At 44.1% G+C, this 18,714-nt stretch overlaps 1 protein-coding gene across 1 annotated transcript; it reads right to left on the minus strand.

Annotated features, from left to right (window-relative positions):
• Positions 1–2,711: 2,711 nt before the first annotated feature.
• KLHL14 (kelch-like family member 14) lies at positions 2,712–18,168 on the minus strand. Its single transcript, XM_008935623.1, has 6 exons — positions 18,081–18,168; positions 13,600–13,678; positions 7,227–7,417; positions 6,912–7,070; positions 4,281–4,438; positions 2,712–3,824 (listed from the first exon to the last, which is right to left on the minus strand). Exons 1-6 carry the CDS (start codon positions 18,166–18,168, stop codon positions 3,684–3,686), a joined length of 816 nt encoding a protein of 271 aa, XP_008933871.1. The 3' UTR covers positions 2,712–3,683.
• Between the last annotated feature and the right edge of the window lie 546 nt (positions 18,169–18,714).

Below are 18,714 nucleotides of genomic sequence, written 5' to 3' on the forward strand. Positions count from 1 at the left end.
CAAGTTCGTCATGCTGAAGACAAAAAGAAGAAGATTAATATTTGGCAGGAAGGGCAGCAGAGAAGGCCAATGGAGGACCAGTCCAGGTGTCCATCTCCAAAAGATGACTCTCATCTGTGAGTCAGAAATGGAGGAAACTTCCCTCCAGCCAGTGGGTATGGGGCTTGCACCACATCTGCTCTTCCGCTGCGTCTCACCTCCAGCAGCAGCTCTCCTCCCTCCCACAGGTCTGGCTGCAGTTGGGTGCTTGCTGCAGCCCAGGAACCCCACCAGGTGCTGCTGGGCATCTCTCTCAGGATCTTTGTTGTGCTGAAGCTTGCACATTGAAAGCTGGAACACTGCAGCACCCAAGTACCCTGCTGATTTGATCCTTCTGCTCATTATCCCAGCCCTTAGTCTGTACCACTGATCCACAAGTACTTCCCACTTTCTCCTCTCACAGGCTCATGTTTTCTGTTTTTCCCTTTCATTCTTACCTCTTCTTCCTTGCTACATTCCCTTCCTTTCTAAATCGTATCTCTGCCCACTGCTTCCAGCTTCTCTTCCTTCTAACCCTGCATTACTTTAAAAGAAATTGCAAAAGTCTCCCTTGCTTTCTCTTCTGAACTACACCCACTAATTAAACAGTGCTACTGACTGTGCTGTCTCGCTGTAGCTGCTGCTGGCTCACCTCCCCCTTCCTCATGAGAGATCTGCACAGGACTCATGCCCCCTTGCTAGACCAGAGGCAGCCCCCAGCACAGCTCCCCCTTGCTGGGAGCACGGAGGGCAGGGACTGCCTCTCCATCTGCCCGGGGCACCCACCTGGTTTGCACAGGAAGGTTCTGGTCCCTGGCAAAGGCTCTTAGGCATGAATAAATAACACGTGGTGTAGCAACTGCTATGGATAATGATTCTGCTTCCTGGTAGAACCTCTGCTTTACCTTGTCTCCTCAGCCTGGCAGTACCTCCTGCTCCAACTTCTCAAGTACTTCACCTCTGGCTCGAGACACTCTCCTGCTTTGCTGCTTTTCCAAGCACTGAGCAGTGACACTTGGAGAACAACCAGGATGTTATGTACAAAATAAAGGAAGTTTACACATCTACATGATAAAAAAAGTTCCAAAGGATTTAATGTAGATAGTATTTATACATACACTTTATAAGTAGGAATATGCAGACAGTTGAATTAGTACATAAAGTTTTATTTAAAGTTTCCCCCCTACAAGCAAGCTTCATTTACACAGTCTAGTATTGTACAAAATTTACATTCTTTGTGTGACTTATTCAGTTAGCACTTTCCTTGGTCATGCCTTCCTGAAAGACAGAAAGATTTACATACAGTCCTCATAAATCTTTAAATTATCTAGGTAAAAAAAAGAACCACTTAAAAGGACAACAAATATCCTTTAAAAATGGCACATCTTAGTAGAGACAGGTGACAGTCAGTGTTTAATGGCAGACCTTATCCTGATCTTAAATGTCATTCAAGGTTTCCTCCTTTAGTATCTTAACAGTTTCCTTTTTATATATATTTATATTTATATACTTTCAACAGGAAAGGAAAAAAAAAAAAGTCATGATTGCACCAAATATATTTTACAAGGGATCCCTTGGATCTGAACAATATAAATAAATACAAAACCAACTAAGATTGCACTAGATAGTAGAAATGGATTGAGATTTCAGGATATACACTCCACCTTTATGAGTTCCTTAGTGATGCTCACTGGAAGACTCCCCTACAGCACATTCAAATATTAGCATCTTCAGGTAATTATTTTATTTAAACCATTTTTTTCCAGGCGTGCAGCTACCTCAATAATGGGGTTATTGCATTTGTGTGGTATCAGCCTTCACTGCATTACTCCAATTTTACAACTGTGTAATTCTGCTGCAAGCAAAGCAGTTGCACTGCAATAAAACAGGACTGATGCCAGAGAGAAACAGTCCCATGGAATTTGTTCTCCATTACTTATATTGCTCTCCAGCATCACTACATAGTGTAATTTATGTGTACATTCACCCTCTTTCTATTTTGCAAGGCAAATAATGAATTCTTTCTACATCTTTCTTTTATTTTTTTAGCACATCTACTGCCTCTGCAGCAGAAACCAACCTCCAGTAGCTGCCTGCCCTTGCTTAATGCACTAAGTCCTGTTGTGAAAGATACATGCAGGCTTGAAAATGCAGGATCTGAGTCTCCTGTGCCTTTGCCCTGGTGCAGCCAGGTACAACGAGGCAAATTCCAGGCCAGGTTCTGAGCTGGCATAAACCAAAGTACACCCGTTGGCTTCAATGGAGCGAAGCCAGTTTAAAGCAGTGAAGAGGATGGTCCTGAGGGCAATGGATGCAGCACCAGTAAACACAATGGAAGAACTATCCATACACTTTACTGAGGTATAGATGATTATGTTAACTGCAAGGTGGTGAAGAATCAGGCTTGGGTTTTGTCACTGCTTTTACAAAGCCAGGCCAGAAAGACACAAACTTAAAACATAGCCTGATGTGTGCAAGCAACTAGTGAGTTGATGAAGGGAGTCCCACGTGGTAGCATTCTGAGCTTGCTTGGCAATGTGTAAATCATTGCACAGGCTGTAAGGCAGGGGAAATTCCAGCCTCCTAATTACTTTGGATCAATATTAAAAATCTTTTAGAGTACATTTTAAGATCAATCACACAAGAGTATTTTAGCTACTTACCAGCGTCTCTCCAAAATTCTGCATAATCATTTAAGAGTCCAAAGTAATACATTTATAGTTAAATGCAGTCTTCTTGTCTTTGGAAGCAACTAGCATGGGTGCTGCTATCTAGCAGGTTAGTGAAAAGTAAGTAAGGATTCTGGGTGCTTCTTTAAGTGGTCATAGAAATAGCTTACTTCACAAACCCAGAATTTAAGATGTAGGACCCACTTTATGTTATACTAATGTAAAAACAGTCATTCCATGTGATTTCAGTGGAATGACTCTGACTTTACACAAGTGTGATTAGAAGAATTTGATCCTAATCCCTAAGCTGCTACTGCAAGAAGTGCTCTGTAAAGCATGGCCTTCATTGTAGTCTGCTCTCTGCTGCACTTACACGTGGGGACTCTGAAGGCAAGAGTGTATTAGATGCCAAGCTGTGCACAAATTGAGTGGTATTTCTTTACCTTTTGTAATCTTCTGATGCCGTGTTGCTTGCAGAGCATGTGGAGTAGCTGTAGTTTAGGATTACAGAGGAGGAGACAATTCTGCAATGCAGTGTGAGCTTTTCACTATCTGAATTCTGAAGCATTCATGAAAACAACATCCTCGTGACTTCAACACAGATCACATGCAGGTAGATACAATGCACAATACTGATCTTGTCTCTTCAGGCTGTCTTTGAACAGTTAGCCTTCATTTTTTTTCTTTTTTTTAAAGTTAACTTTGAGGTGAGGAATACCTCTGCAGCAGGAAGAAGTTAACATCAGTCTGGAATGGCAGTCTGTCAGCGTGGCGTGGTCGGTGTGCTTTAGCTACCTGCTTCATCAGACACCGGCACCTATCTGAGATGGGACAGCACTTGGGTTTGGTTTGCTTTTAGTTTGCTCCTAAAGCATAAATATGGAATGAGGGGTCAATTATGGTAGCTTTACCAGGAATCCTGTTCTAATAAAATATTTATGTCACCCGTCATTATTTTCCCCAATGCAAGCAGTGTCCATCAGTGCTGCTGGACTATCACTTGTTGTAGGGGACGCAGGCTGGCAGTATCACAGTGGAACAGGCAGGTCCTGCAAGTGGCTCAGCAACATCTCCTTCCAGTTCTGTCCAAGTCCCTTTCTCAGGACTATAGCAAATAGTAGAAGATTTGTAGGCTCCCTGCAGTAGAACAAAAAGTTGTATTAAAGGTAGCTTGGGTAAAATTCAAGTCGTACATCAGCTCTGAAGATGTCTGAAAGTGACTCATGGTTTGGAGTACTAATTTAGGAGCCTATGAGAGGTTTGGTTTTCTCATGGGCTGGGCACCCACCCTCTGCAAATCAGCCTCCTTTACAAGTGTCTTATTAGCAGAGCTGTAAGCACAGAGTCCCATCAATCACTTTTGCCCAATTTAATCTGATTTTTATAGCAAGCCCTATCAATGGACACAGTTTGATAATAACTCATCTAAACAGAAAAGCACAAAGGTGGGAAAAACCCTCCATGTTTTCCACCAGCTGAAAACCAAACCAAAACCTGCCCCTCCAGCTACTTCATCCCTTGTTCCCTCTCCATCCCATCTGACTAAAGGCACAAGAAGGAAGGGGAGGGTCCTGGCAGAAGGCAGGTACACACCATGCTCCAGCTGTAGCCTCCCACAAGGTAAATGCTGTCGTCCAGCACGGCGCAGCCAGGGCCGCTGCGGCCCTCCAGGATGGGGGTCTGCAGGATGTTCCACTGGTCTCCTTTGGGGTCGTAGCACTCCACAAGCATCACGTCCAGATGGGAGAAACCTGGAGGAGAGCATGGAGACACTGAGCATCACCTGTCAAGGATGTCATCAGATTCAAGCAGTACTCCTCCCCATCTCTCAGGGCTAATGCAAGTTTGAACATGGAGGAAAAGCCTGTCCTGGCAGCCCTTCTCTAAGGTCACCAGCTCTAGCTACTCAAAAGTCAAGGGATGAAATCTCTCTCAGAAATCAATGTCTAGCATGTCAAGGTAGAGCTTAGGTAATTGGCACCACTTGGTTCCAGAGGGTCAGGGTGCTTAGCATGACAGAGGTGATGTTCAGATGCCACTTGGTTCCAGAGGGTCAGGGTGCTTAGCATGACAGAGGTGATGTTCAGGACCAGTTTCAGTTTTCAGGCTGACTGGAGGTGTGCCCTACACACACAGCTGGGATGTCACCAAGTCTTCTAAGGTAGCAGCAACTGAGCCTGAAAAAGCCTCCATGTGACTGCTGCTTTGCCATCACCAAAGGGCTGATGGGCCTCAGCTCAAGACTCTGAAGCTCTATCAGTATCAATTAAGTGAGCTGAACACAGACACAGAATCCAGGAGTCCTGGTTCCTGCTCCAATATTTGGGCATTTCCCTACCTCAAACTACCTTTATCAGAGCACTGCAGTAAAATTATGGCTTTCCTAATATGCTGGGATGCTTTACTTGACACTACTGAAGACTCTGCAGCTCTATCAGTTAGTATCAATTAAGTGAGCTGAACACAGACAGAACCCAGGAGTCCTGGTTCCTGCTCCAATATTTGGGCATTTACCTATCTCAAATTACCTTTATCAGAGCACTGCAGTAAAATTATGGCTTTCTTAATATGCTGGGATGCTTTACTTGACACTACTGTCTTCTCCACCAAGGTATGACAGAGAAGTGAAGCTGTATTTTCTGGGAAAGGGCAGTTAGTGACACCAGTACTTCACAGTGATGCTGCTTGCAAGAGCATTACTTAGGTGAGGAAGGAATAGCTATGATGCAACAAGGTTTTGTTGCTCTAACATTTCCAAGGAGCCGTAGAAAGGCCACCACAGTGTGCCCAGAATCTGTGAAAAGCTCTGTAAATAAATGGAGTGCACACAGGACTGGCTGTGATGTGGTGACCTCACTGCTGACAGGAGCTTACAGACCCCCTCCACAAAGCAGGGCTGTGCCACAGAGCCCAGGTGCTGCCCAGGGGTGGAGAATTTGGAGGGTTGACATCCACACAGTCCCTTCCCTCCTCCCCTCCCTTTCAGTTTGGCCTCTTGTGCAGAAGAAACCAGTTTTCCAAAAGGCCTTTCTGCCACATGGCTTTCCAGAAGCTGTGATATGTTAATTTTTACTTTCACAGGAGGAAAAGCCAACCCTGTGGAGCTCTGCAACCTCTACAACATGTGGGAGTGCACACATGCAGGCAGCTTTGACCCCCCCCTTCCCCCCGTGGGGTCCAGCCCAGGAGCACCCATCACAGCTGGGGTGGGGAGCAGAGGCACAGCAGCCCTGCACCAGGCTGCAGGGGCTGATGCACCAGAACCAGTTACCACGGAAGTGTCCCACATCTGAGACAATGTCCTCTCCATGCTCCACAGACACTCAGGTCTTCAAAAGCAGCATGTGAGTTCAGAGTCTCCCAGAATTTGGGTGCTGGAGACATGCAGGCACGTGGCCTGGTGTTACTGGCAGTTCACATCACCTTCTGTTTTTGCGTTACAATTTTCTCTTTTGTTGTTGTGAGGGGTTGTGTTTTTGGTTTTGTTTTTTTTTTTTTAAATAAGCAAGAAAGAATAAGAAAAAATGTAAATATAAACTGCCAAATATTGTCACAGGACAGAAGAACAGGAGCTGGGCTTTTTGTCTAAGTGGCTGGATTAAGCAGAATCTCTTTAGCAGCAACAGCAGTGGCATGTAGCTATTAAGAGAAAAATACCAGATGCCTAAGCTGTAGTCATTTTAATATGAGAACTCCTCAAAAAATTAAAACAAGAGACCTCTAAAAAGAGTTATAACTAACAAGCTACATTTAATTCTAAGAAGGATCTGAAGAGCCTAGTCCTAATATTTAATGGCTGTAGGTTTTTTTTTTTATTTTATTTTCATTAAATCAGGAGCTTGTTTTTTTGTGCTGCTCTGAATAAAGCTCTCTCTAACTGCACATTTTGGAAAATGATTTACAGAGGAAAATATTGCTGGTACTTTCGGGTCAAAGAATAATCTGTTTGTTTCATTGAATTCTTGGTAATGACAAATTGTCCATGCCTTTGAGTAATGGAAGCTCCCATTTTTATTATCTAAAGCATTCATTACTCATATATTTAATGTACTGTTATAATTTTAAAATAATTTGCATAAAATGTTTTTAAAATTGCTGGCTCAAGTATCCTGTTAAATTGTGTTGCCTGGGTTTTAATGTATTTAACAAGGACTGTCTAACAAAAATATCCTTTATCAGGAGATGGGGGACACTGAGATGCTTTTTCACTGTTAAAAATGTGACCTTTCAGATGGTTTCCTCCAATGGCATACAGTCGGTCATTCATCACAGCCAAAGTGTGGATGGCTCTCTTTGTGTTCATGTCCTGTTTTCGGGCCCAGACGTCCATCACAGGGTCATAGCAGTACAGCCAGGGGACATATTCTCCATTGTGAACACCTCCTGCAAAGTCAATACACTTCTGTTAATCGGCCTCAGCAGAGTCCTCGTGCCGCAGCAGGCATTCAGCTCCACGCTTTGGGATACTGGGCTTTGTTTTTTTAAGTAGTGGTGGGTTTGGTTCTGTGCTATAGAGCAGGAATTGTAAGAGACACTGGCCTGAAATGTAGATCTTGCCGTTGTGCACAGCTCCTGCGTGGGCTGCCAGGGGCTGAGGCAGGGAGGAGACGTAGCGCCACTCGTTGGTCTCCAGGTTGTAGCACTCCACGCTGGACAGGTAGCCAGCCTCGTTCCTGCCCCCGATCACATACAGGTTCTTCTCCAGCCGACAGGCATAGAAGCTGGCTCTCCTGCAGGACAGGGCACAGTGGAACAAAACAAGCCCACAACAAAGCCATTAGCCACCTCAACCTGTTTTTTTCCCTCTCCAGTTGACTCCCTGAACTAAGAGAGCTGCTCCTTCAAACGCTGCTTCAGAGAGAAGTGTGCAGGAGCTCCACGTGCTCACAGCTGGAGACTGTGGCTGCTTTGCCAACTGAATACATGCTCCACATCAAATAAATACTTTAGTTCTGGTGTCTAAACAATTAGGCACACGTAAGGCAGAAGCCTGGCAGAAGAGATGCCTTCCCCAAGCTGTTTGTTGCCTTTCCACAGCCATGAAAGATATAAAGGTGCTCATTAATGTTTGGGGCATTACCTTGTAAGGGATCTAACAACTCAGTAAGACAAAGTGAAAAATGAGGTAGATAATGTAACAATAATGAATTATCTTGACATTCACTTTCTTTATGGTCCTTCAAGGGTCATTGTTCCCAATTTACTAAGAGAACCACATCATCAAAATTTTTCTTCAATTATAATTTTTTTTCTTCTTTCTGCAGTACTGCAAATAGAACAACTTTCCTTATGCTAGGCACAGTATTACATTTCCACCCTTTGACTCAAAAGAAGTCTGTCTCCACCCAACCAACTCTGAGGAAAGCTTTAGGCACCTGTCCACTTCCACATGTACCTCAGGTACACAGGAAAACAATTTTTCTGGCCAGGCCTGTTAGGTGTATGTTAGTTCATCTTCCTCGTGCCTCCAAAATGAATGGTGTCTGTTGCTGAAGTAAAAATAGAGCAGCAAATGATTTTGAGAGACCCTGTTTGGTGTAATCCACTTCCAGGGAAAGCTCCCTGGGTTATTGAGCAGCAGGAAGGTTTGCCAGGGTAGAGGCCTTTAATTTTAAGCTGCAATGATACGAGAAAGAAACTCAGAGAAGAGCACAGCCAGGCTAGGATGAAAACCTGTACAAAATACTGAACTACAAGGACTGTCAGTCCCAAACCTAAAACTTTCTCCTGGGTGAAGCTGGAGCAGTGTGGGAGCCCAGAGGGAAGCAGGCAGCTGGGGCATGGCCAGGTGCAGCTCTGCCAGCCCCTGAGAAGCAGGCACACTGGAGTGGGGCTGCAGCTGGCCCCAGCCTGCCCGCTCTGCTCCCTGCCCAGGCACTCCTGCTGGGGCCTGGGGGCAGTGCACCTCCCACTCCTGAACCCTGGGGGCTTGGGGGTCCCCTGCACCACCGAGGGCTTGATCCTGCACACTGCTGCAAAGCACCTGGGATGAGCAGTGCAGAGCACAACTCCTTGGAACGAACAGCTCTGGTATGTCCCAGCTCCTCCCCAGGTTCCCCTATACTCATCCCCTGGGCAGGTGGGCTAGCAAAGCCTGGTGGGCTGTGCCTCTTGCCTGCCAGGCACGTGCTTAGGAGCTCTCCCTTCAGTGAGGGCAGCAAGGAGATTTCTCTCCTTTACCCAGTTGCCTATTTTCACCAAATTTGTAGTATGCTTTAACATTTTGTAGAAATTTCCCACTTTGTTAAATGTGGCTGAGACTGGGAGGTGGCTTATAAGCTGGAGGAGAGGTGAGGCAGACAAGCAGATACAGCCATGGGAACAGCAGGGCTGGCTGGGCATTCAGGGAGCAGATCTGATGCAAGGCTGCCTCTTTCTGACCTTACTTTTTGGATCTGTTATACTCCTGACAGGTCTCCTCACCAGCCAGGGTCACCAAGCACCTCCTGTCTACTTTGCTTTTGCCTTGCCTGCACTGGGGCAACTTGGACAGTGCAGGACACCATCCCTGGTGGAGTGGGAATGGGAATGCCACCACAGGGACAAGACTGCTGAAACAAAAGATGAAAACAGGAGGACAGGAATGCTGCTGAGTGCCTCCAGCTCAACTGACGAATTAAATAAGACCATTTAATTTATCTGTCAATGGGCAGACACAAGCTGATGGCATATATTGTTTTGCATGGTCGGGCAGCAAATTGTGCATCTATGTTTTTAGCCTGATTTTCTATGGAAACAAAGCTTTTTTGATTACACTGTATGTGTACCCATGTCTGCCTGAGCATTGTCTCCTCAACAAAAACCTGCTGGCTGATTTCACTCTAATTTGACAGAGGGTAGAGGTGTTACAGGCAATCAAGTGCCTATGTGCTTCCTGAGAGTATGTGACAGCCCAGAAGCAAGGCAGGCAGCAGCAGCCCCAAAAGCAGGAAAAGCTGCAGAGGTCACATCTTTTTAGACAGGTTCTCCAACCCTCCTCTGTCCAGCAGCCTCAAGGCACAAACCCACAGGGTGCCTGTTGTGGATGCTCACGGGTCCTCTCATCTGTCCCTTCACACCTCCTCTGATGAACCTGTTAAGGACCTGTTCTCAGCGTGGGGTTTTTAGTTCAGCTGTAATAAGCAGAGGTAGGTACAACTGGCAGGTGTTTTGCCTTGGCTAGGGTTTCACTGGATTTAGACTTCCTTCTGCACGTGTACTCCTGGTTTCCTCCACACAGTGTCACTGTAAGGAGCAAAAATGAAAGCGTCAGCACGCTTCACTCTTCTGCCTGGATGTGAATATTCACTCAGCAGCTCCTGCCACAGATATTTTAAGCTTTTTGGGTTTTTACTTTTCAGTGATACAGTGTGTAAGGGGCATGACTTTTTAAACTGCTGTAGAATATGATGCAGATTAAAAGATAAACCAGCAACCTTTCCAAGACAGCTTTGACTATAAAATTGGGACGCCACCATCCATTCTGATCAGGTAACTGGAATGCACCTCAGGATCTGAATATGGACAATGAGACAATTATTTTATGGTTTTCTTCAGGACCTGCAAGTATTTGATGTTCACTGGTCTCTGAAATGCTTTTCTTCACAGCCCTCCACTCAATAATCAACCCAACTAACTTCTCATAAGCACACACACATATAAAAGGAAAAACTTTCTTTCTGATATCCACAGAGGAATTTACACCCTGAAAGAAGAAACAGAACTACCAAGTCTGAGGTTTAAACCTACCAATGCTATATTACTGGTCATTGCAATATCTGGACCTGATCTCAGTCACTTTTAAAGTGTATGCTTTGCTTTTCAAAACTAGAGTCATCTTAATTAAGGGTTAAAATTATTACTAAATACCAAAATGAAACGTGACATTTTTTTAACTTCTTTTTCTGCAGCTTCTTTTCTCATTTGACCCAGCCTCAGCGAGGACACTGACTTGCTCACTTCCACATGTGCTTCTTCAGGCCCTGGTACAATGCTGTGGTTTTTTGCTGGTCTTTAAAGAAAAGCTTTTAACTTCAAATGTAAGGAAAAAGCAGCTGTTTTAAATGTTACTGTGCTCCACACACCTTGTCCAGCTCTGGGCTGGGCTGTCAGATGTAACAGTACTGATACTGAGGTGTTCAGATACATCTGCTAAAAAGACCTCTCCTCCAGCAGGCATGTTAGTCTCACTGAGCTGCTCCCCAAAAAGCATCCCCTTGCTACTGCATCAGTAGGCAGATGTGTATTTCAAAAGCTTATGAGTAATTTCCTGCCTCTCCAAACAATGCATGCCTAAAAATAGGACATACTTTTCAATAGCATTTATTTTTGAGATGTTCTTCAAATGCAAAGAAACCAAACCTGGCTCTAAAGAAAATACACTGATGGCTCTGAATCCGTAACAGGCTTAGACTTTTCTTTATAGCTCACAGAGTAAAATCAATCAGATAGGGATAGCATATGAGATAAAAGTTTACTCATCAAATATTTCATACAGATTTTCAACTTGAGACTATACTGCCTGTGAATGAGACCCACATTTACCTGGCAGTCATTCCAAAGGAGCTATTATAGTCTATCCAGTCAATTATTCTCAGACTAAAATTCCTAAGTAGGTTTTGACTTGATGGACCATAATGACTCAGAAAAACCCATTAAACAGTCTGTCTTGTCAGTGGTGCCTGCATTATGCCAGCAGAGACAGGGTGTGACCCTATACTCCTGGAGGAGGGGAAATACCCTGTTGACTTCAATGGGAACTTTATCTGACTAAAGGAGCTGGGAGAGGAAAACACAAACTCTCTGTTTGTACATTCTTCTAAAAGAACTGGGCCAGACCCCAGCCCTACAGGCTGCAACAGCTCTGAGGAAGTCATTAGGGGAGAGCAAATAAACCACTAAGAACATTTTAGAAAGCGATCTGGAAATCCCAGATTTCCAACAGTAGCCTAAATGCTTAGGAAGCTCTAAAGAAAAATAAGGGCTGTGCTTCTGAGTACAGGAGAGGTGACCAATAACATTGTCATAGCAAAGCCCCTTGCAGAAGGAACTGCCTCTGAGTGGAGCATTCCACTTAAACAGCACTGCAAGGTGCTGAGATGCTAACACCTTACAGTTTCTGACTGGGCAGCTGCTAGGCACTCACCTTGTGCAGCAGAGTTTCTGACTCTTGGTTGAAGGCAGCACCAGAGCACAAACCTACTATTATAAACTTATCTTCTAGTGAAACACAACTGGCCACTGCCTGTCCTACCATCTGCTTTGTCCAGCCCTCAGCCACCTACTTCTGCCTTCTGAGCTTTGTCAGCCCAAGAAACCCAACCCTTCAGCCAGCCCAACATGCCCCTCAAGAGTTTTGTTTGCAGATGCCCAGAGGGGATAATTAAGACACAGGTTAAGCTCCACAGAAGAGCTTCAGGCTCCCTGCAAACAGCAGTCAGCCTCCTGGTTCACTGAGGATGACCTGCAGAGGGATGCAGCACCCCACACCCCTCCTGTCTCTGCTCTGACACCGCCGCCAGCCCGGACTCGGGCCGGGGAGCTGGAGCAGAGGGGAAGGAGTAACTCTGTTTTGAGGTAAAAAACCCAGTTGTGGGGCTATCCCACAGTGCTGGCAGCAATAAGGAACAAGGCTAGGGGCTGCTAAAGCACAGCCACCTCTTCAGCTAAAACCTGCTGGTGGACTAGCTCCATTAACAACTAAAAACAAAGGAGGAATTTTAGGAGGATTTCTAAAGTCAAGGATGATGTTTTTATAAAGCCAGAGACTATAATAAGCTGTGATGCTCTTTTTTATTTCTCTTTATATGGCTAATTTTACCAGTCCACCCAGCTCCAGCAGGGAACCTACTCAGGCCTGTTTCACTTGCTCTTTTTCATGCACTGGCACAATACAGCATTTTTTGGTGACATCCATCACACATGGGCCTGCAAATGGACATAGGTCAGTCAAACCAAACCCTGGGCAAAGACCCTTCAGGAACCCTACAGTCTGACATTTTACCTCTGGAAATGGGAAAAGACAGCTGCATTTCCATGCATCTCACAACACACACCTTAAACTGCAAGGCTGCATGGAGCTCAATAAATTTCTGACTGCCAGACACCTGAACACTGTGGACAGCCAACAGAAAAAGAGCTGTAATACTGAGAGCTCAGGGAATAAGGGATGTGTCTTAGGAAGACTCTGAGAGACCTCTTGCACATTGGATCCATGAGAAGACAGATGTTGACCTGATGGACACTGAATGCTATTTCATAAAGCACAGTAACTCTGGATCTCCTTATGAAACATGCATCGTTCAGTTCAGGTTTGGGGGGCTGCTTTCCTGCCAGGGTAGGATCTGGGATCCAGAGTTAAGGTTATGCCACCTTTCTGGGTCATTGCTCAAGTCCACATGCACATGCACCTTTGGTACACAGTAAGATTAAAACACATGCTGTTCTAATCTGCATCAGCTGAAAGCAACTTCACTCAAAGGCCACCTGGCATTAAGAGTTTTCTGACACATGTTCAGGAGAGCTTTTCATGGCTGGCATGGTGAGACAGGATGGAGTCAACACGTGAAGGTTTCAGTTCCCTGTAAGACATCTGACTGTAATTACTGCTTGTTTACTGCAAACTCATCGTGACACTTCAGTCAGGGAACATGACAGGACACTATGGAGACTTCAGAAAAATCCTTCAGACTGTACTCAGGCAACCATCCATGGCTATTTTGCATGAGTTAGCACTGCAGGATTTGGCATCTGGAGTATTGAATTTGGGAAGTTTTAAAAACATGGGAGACAAACGGGACACAACTGCACGCTGCAGTTTTGTCTCAGGATTTTCAATCCTTCTGTAGCCCTCCTTACTCCCAGAACTAAGCCAAACTTCAGCTGCTCCTAGGATCATAAAACATATATTGAAAAACACGTAGCAGGTTTTTACCTCTCTTGCATGGGTGGAAGTTGTATCCAGCTGTTAAACCTGGGATCGTATCGGCTAACAAAGTTTGTACTGTGTTTCCCTGTAAAGATAGATTATTTTGACACTCAGCTGTTTGTTTCATGTATTTAACATCATGATTGTAATATATATTGCATATATTTCAGAAGTTGACAGCTTTTATGAAGGGTTCCCCCTTTTACAACAATGTATGATTACACTATGTGTACAGTAATAACTCAACAAATGGGGCACTGCAATGTTTGAATTAGCAATTGCTAGCAGTAAAAGCAGATAAAGATTATTCTTGCTCCCTGTAATAAGATCTTGAAATTGTGCATTTAAATTTACTTACAGATGCTGTGGTACTTTCACAGCTACCATAAATCACAGCCCTAAACAAAACCACTGCCCAAAAGAGGGCATCCCCACGGTGTGACTACAACTAGAGCATTTTGTGTCAAACAAAAAAACCATCAAAGGGAGAACATGTGCTTTTCTTTCTCCTCACATCATCTCTGTGTGGAACATGGTTAAAAAAAAAAACTTGTGCAAATAACCAGGAGCTGCATAAGCCATCAGCATGGGGTATGCAGTGTTTGCACTAGATGGTTTATTCTACCATGTACTTTCAGTGTAAGTTAGAAGGAATTAGGCATGTGCATCGAAGGGGGAATATGCTCTTAAGAGTTTTATTCCAAGTGTGTTAGGGAAAATATGAAACATGAGCAACAGACACCAGCTAACTAGCTTATCCCTGCTGTCAAGCCCAAGAACTGTAGTCATGTCTTCACGATATTAAGATTTCACCTTATTTTACATGCAGATTGACATCAAAGCAAGAAAACTGAAGCAAGAGAGTGTATGGCAATTTCCTGTAACACCTGAGACTTCAGCAGATGAGGATCTGCCAAACAGAAACCCTTGTTTATGTATGTGTGACTAAAAAATTGAATTAGAGGCTTCACAGGCCAGCAGAATAACCCTACAGCGTATGGCACAGTTCTGTAAATGGTCACTGGGTATTCTACAAGGTGAATATTTTTGCATGGGACAAGGCTCTGTAGGATTGGCTCACTTTGCTCGTTTCATTCCACACTTACTTCAGCATGTGTAAACAGACCATTAAGGCTGTAGAGAAGAATAATACAGCTAGAATTTATCTTTGTAATAATTTAAGATCGTGTTCTACAAGAAACCAGAGAAAGAAACCATGTTGACCACTCCATCTGGGAGCAAACTCCTCCCCTCGCTGTGGGATAAGCATGTCCCACACGAGCAGGGTGAAGCAGGAGACTGATGAATAATGCAGCACTTCCCTTCCAATCCAGCATGGTGCCTGGCAAGGACCAAAGCCCTTTATGCTGAGCACCACTCAAACACACCTCAAGACATAGGGTGGGAGCCCCACAGACTCAGGGCAGCTGGGTTTAGTGAAGTGAGGCTTTGCTCCAGATCCATATCTGAATTCCTTTGGTCTATACAGACAATTCAGAAAAGAGGTATGGAGAGCTAGGGATTAAATAAAGAGTGAAACAGTAAGAGCAGGCATCTAAATGGCTCTAGGTCTCACTATTCAGGACATTTCTTTATGTATGTTTCAAAAAGCAGGATTTCAAAACAGAAGTACTGGACTTCCAGAAGGAGAATTCAGTGCTGCTGAATTCACCACATCTTTCAGAGATACTGGGGACTGCAGTGACCACTGCTTCCACAGCAGCTTCTTCATTTTTGTCATACAAACCTATGATTTAGGGACCTTGCTCTCCTAACAGAACATGTGTCATACACATGTCCACTACAAACACCACGTGTGTAGGGGATTGTATAGCACAGGGTTATAAAGAGAAGGTTTTAGTGAGCCTAGAGTGGGAACACAGGAAACAAATCCAGTCCCTGCACAGGAGGGGAGTTGAAATCAAACTGCAACAGGCAAAAAGAAGAGCTACTGTGGTGACAAGAGGAACAGAAAGTTTACCTTATGTGAGGAGACAAAGAACTTGGCTTGTTGCATCTAGGAAAACAAAAGCTGAAAGGAGATAGGAGTGGTGTCCCTAATACATCAGAGGAACAGATCTCCAGGAGGGGAAAAACTACTGAGCTAAAGGCCAACTTTGGCAAGATAACAGGGTGACTTAAACACTCAAAGAATACATTTTACTGGAAATTAGAATAAGGCTTCTAGTCATTTAGAGCAATTGGATTCTGTAACAGCTTTCCAACAGGAGTAGTGGGGGCTAAAAAATCCAACCACTTTCTGAACACAACTTAGAAAATTCACAAAATGGGATATCATGGTGCCTGTGAGGGCAGCAAAAGGACTTGATGACCTACTTAAGCTGCCTGGTGTAACTGGTTTGACTCCAGTTTCATGTATTATTTTGTATGTATTATTTTGCCTTGCTCATCAGTCATGAGTCACCCAAGTTAGGAAGCATCTGTCAGAACGTAGAAACTGTGACAAGTGATCAGAAATCAGGAGCAGCAAATCAGGACGATGGGACAAAAGAAGGCAGATGCTGCTCTCTGCAGTCATGCCAGAAGGTGAAGGGCTCTGAAGGTGATGAAAGTTGGTCTTCAATCCATGCCTGTGTTCTGCAACCTGCTCTCATCAGTGTTCGCTCATGTGGGGATCCCCTGTGACTGAGGAGGCATAAACACAGGAGGATGCAAGAAAGTGAGACAAAAACGTCTCCCTTGCTCTCTAGGTTTTCAGGAGGTCACAGGAGTAGCACGGAGGGGGCATGGGCACCCCTCAGGGACCACCCAGCTTCTCAAGAATCTGCTGGTCTGATGGCTAAAGAAATATATGGTGGTTGTTCCACTGCCTCTATCTCAAGGATAATTTTGAAATCGAAAGCCTTGTAGTGCACTGGCAAGACAGCTCCATCTAGGTCCACATGAAGCCCCTTCTGTGCTGTGAGGATTGCAGATAAAAGCCTCTGCATAAATTGAAGCAGATATGTGTAAACACCTCCCATGTAGCTGCACATTTACAGCAAATCAGTTCCAGGAAAGAACTAGCCCAGCAACAGCACAGAATGCAGTTCACGATTTCAGGTCCACTTTTTGTGACAAGTAAAATCCACTTCTCTCAGGGTAAATTTGTAAAGAGATCAGCATCAGCAATGCTCTTACTTCTTTTATGCTTAACTTCTCTACAGAAAAATCACAGCACTGGTATTCACATGACAAGGAAGCTCCCAGACCTCTTCAGCAACACGTTCAGCTCAGGAGCTGATCTAAGTGGCCTTAGACTCATGAGCAGTTGTGCTCAACTCCTACACCTGATGTAGGATACACACCCCTTCTAATGCCTCTCCATCACCTTGCAGCTCAGTGTCCACACCTTTAAACTGTGGGTAGTTCTTTTCTTTTACCCTTCATGTGACATGGCCATTTAATTATAAACTGACTGGAACAAGGTCTGCCTCTTGTTATCCGTGTGCTGGCCACCAAGCACAACAGGGGCCCTCAGTTGCTGGATGTGGCTGACAGTCCTAATAATAATTGCCATTAATACCACTCTCTCTCCTTTTTAATATAAAGGAAATTGAGCAGCAGAACTAAAGGGTTCTTCTCCTGAGGCATTTAGTGATATTTTTAACTACACTGGAAATATGCTCACAGGGTGGACTGGATTGTTTGTCCCAGGTTTTAGGAAGTGAACAGATGTAACAATTTTCTATAATTTGGTTTAGTGCAGATGCTGAAATGGGGCATTCACAATAAAATATATGCAGTATATGTAATTTCAGCTGGATCCTCTGGTGTTTTAAAGTAAAAATGTGTACCTGCAAGCTGTTTTATGGTTTCTCAGTCATAATTATCTCTGTTACACAGACTGCTACAACTACAACCCTTTCTTCGTGTGCAAGCTTTTTAACAATGTCTTGACAATTCTGTGAGTTTTGCAAGGCATGGTATTCTCCTTTTGCTTTGCTCAGAAGCCTGTTAAATTGTTTAATTTCTCTTTGCAGTAAATTTATGAAGTAATCAAATCAAAGAAGGTAGCAGCAGATAATCTATATGAGAAGCTCTTGCAGAAGACTAAAAAACGACCAGTTTAAGAATCTCAGAGTCTAGATAATTAACACATTAACAACTTTAGCTGCGAGTATCTTGTTTGACAACAAAGGAGAAGCATTCATCTACTGCAATTGCATTATTATATTATGACTGGAAGGAGACTGGAAATGAAGGTTAAAATTCTTAACAGCTGCTGCCTGGTGCATGCACTTGAAAGAGTCTGTTCTGCTGCCTGTGGCATTTCTCTAGGGATGTGGGAGCTGATGAATGATGGAGATGCTAATGCCAAAGTACCAGATATTTATTACATCAATAGCTAAAAGTAGCCTTTACTAGGTTCAACACTTAGGCTGAGGGTGCTCTAAATCCCTTGCTAATGACTACATCAGCTGGTCTGATGGACAGAGACACAGGAAGGCAGATGCTGCCTGTGCCTTTTAATGTTCTGTACATACCATTAGGGTTCCACTGGTCTTCTCCTCCCAGCACGAACAAGAAGTTCTCCACTTCCACAACACAGTGATGGGCACTGTTATATGGCATAACTGCAAGGAAAGCAAGAATTTTTCTTGTCAGCTCAGGGCACTGATTCCATCAAGTGTTTCCAAAGGTATAAAACTCAACACAGATTACAACTGTATGAAATAACAGGGGAACACTTCACCCCAAGCATGTATGGCCGCTGACTTAGCAACAGACAAAGCCACTTATTAGCAATCTTACACTATTCAATCTTGCAAATAGTTAAGGGAAAAAGGTGGAATATTAGTCTTTTGGTGCCCTTCCACCTGCCCAAATGCTGTATGTGCTGCTCTAAAAACAGCTTGTATAGGAGGGGTGAAGTTGCCTGATATTTCCCTGAAAATAAGCAGATGCTAGGAATCCTAGTATGCTAGGAAACATTAAAAAACCCTCAGCCTAGCTTTGTTCTGCTGGTAATGTTTCCACAAGAGGAGTCAGTATGTTCAGTAGCTTTCTATTACACAGCAATGAACAAGCTGCATTTCCATACAGTTTTAAGTTTTTAAATTAAGGTCCTGCTGATTTAATGCCTTTTCCAAATGTATACGCTTAATTTCCTGTACAATG

Source organism: Merops nubicus, unplaced genomic scaffold (assembly GCF_000691845.1).
Source record: "Merops nubicus isolate BGI_N331 unplaced genomic scaffold, ASM69184v1 scaffold4562, whole genome shotgun sequence".
In the NCBI taxonomy this organism is placed as follows: domain Eukaryota; kingdom Metazoa; phylum Chordata; class Aves; order Coraciiformes; family Meropidae; genus Merops; species Merops nubicus.

Excerpts from the sequence above, each read along its gene's own strand:
- KLHL14 (XM_008935623.1), bottom strand. The coding sequence starts at position 18,168 with ATGCCATATAACAGTGCCCATCACTGTGTTGTGGAAGTGGAGAACTTC. Across the intron at positions 7,418-13,599 it reads CTTCCACCCATGCAAGAGAG|GAGAGCCAGCTTCTATGCCT; the intron begins GTAAAAACCTGC and ends CCTGTCCTGCAG. Across the intron at positions 4,439-6,911 it reads TGGAGGAAACCATCTGAAAG|GTTTCTCCCATCTGGACGTG; the intron begins GTCACATTTTTA and ends GCTCTCCTCCAG.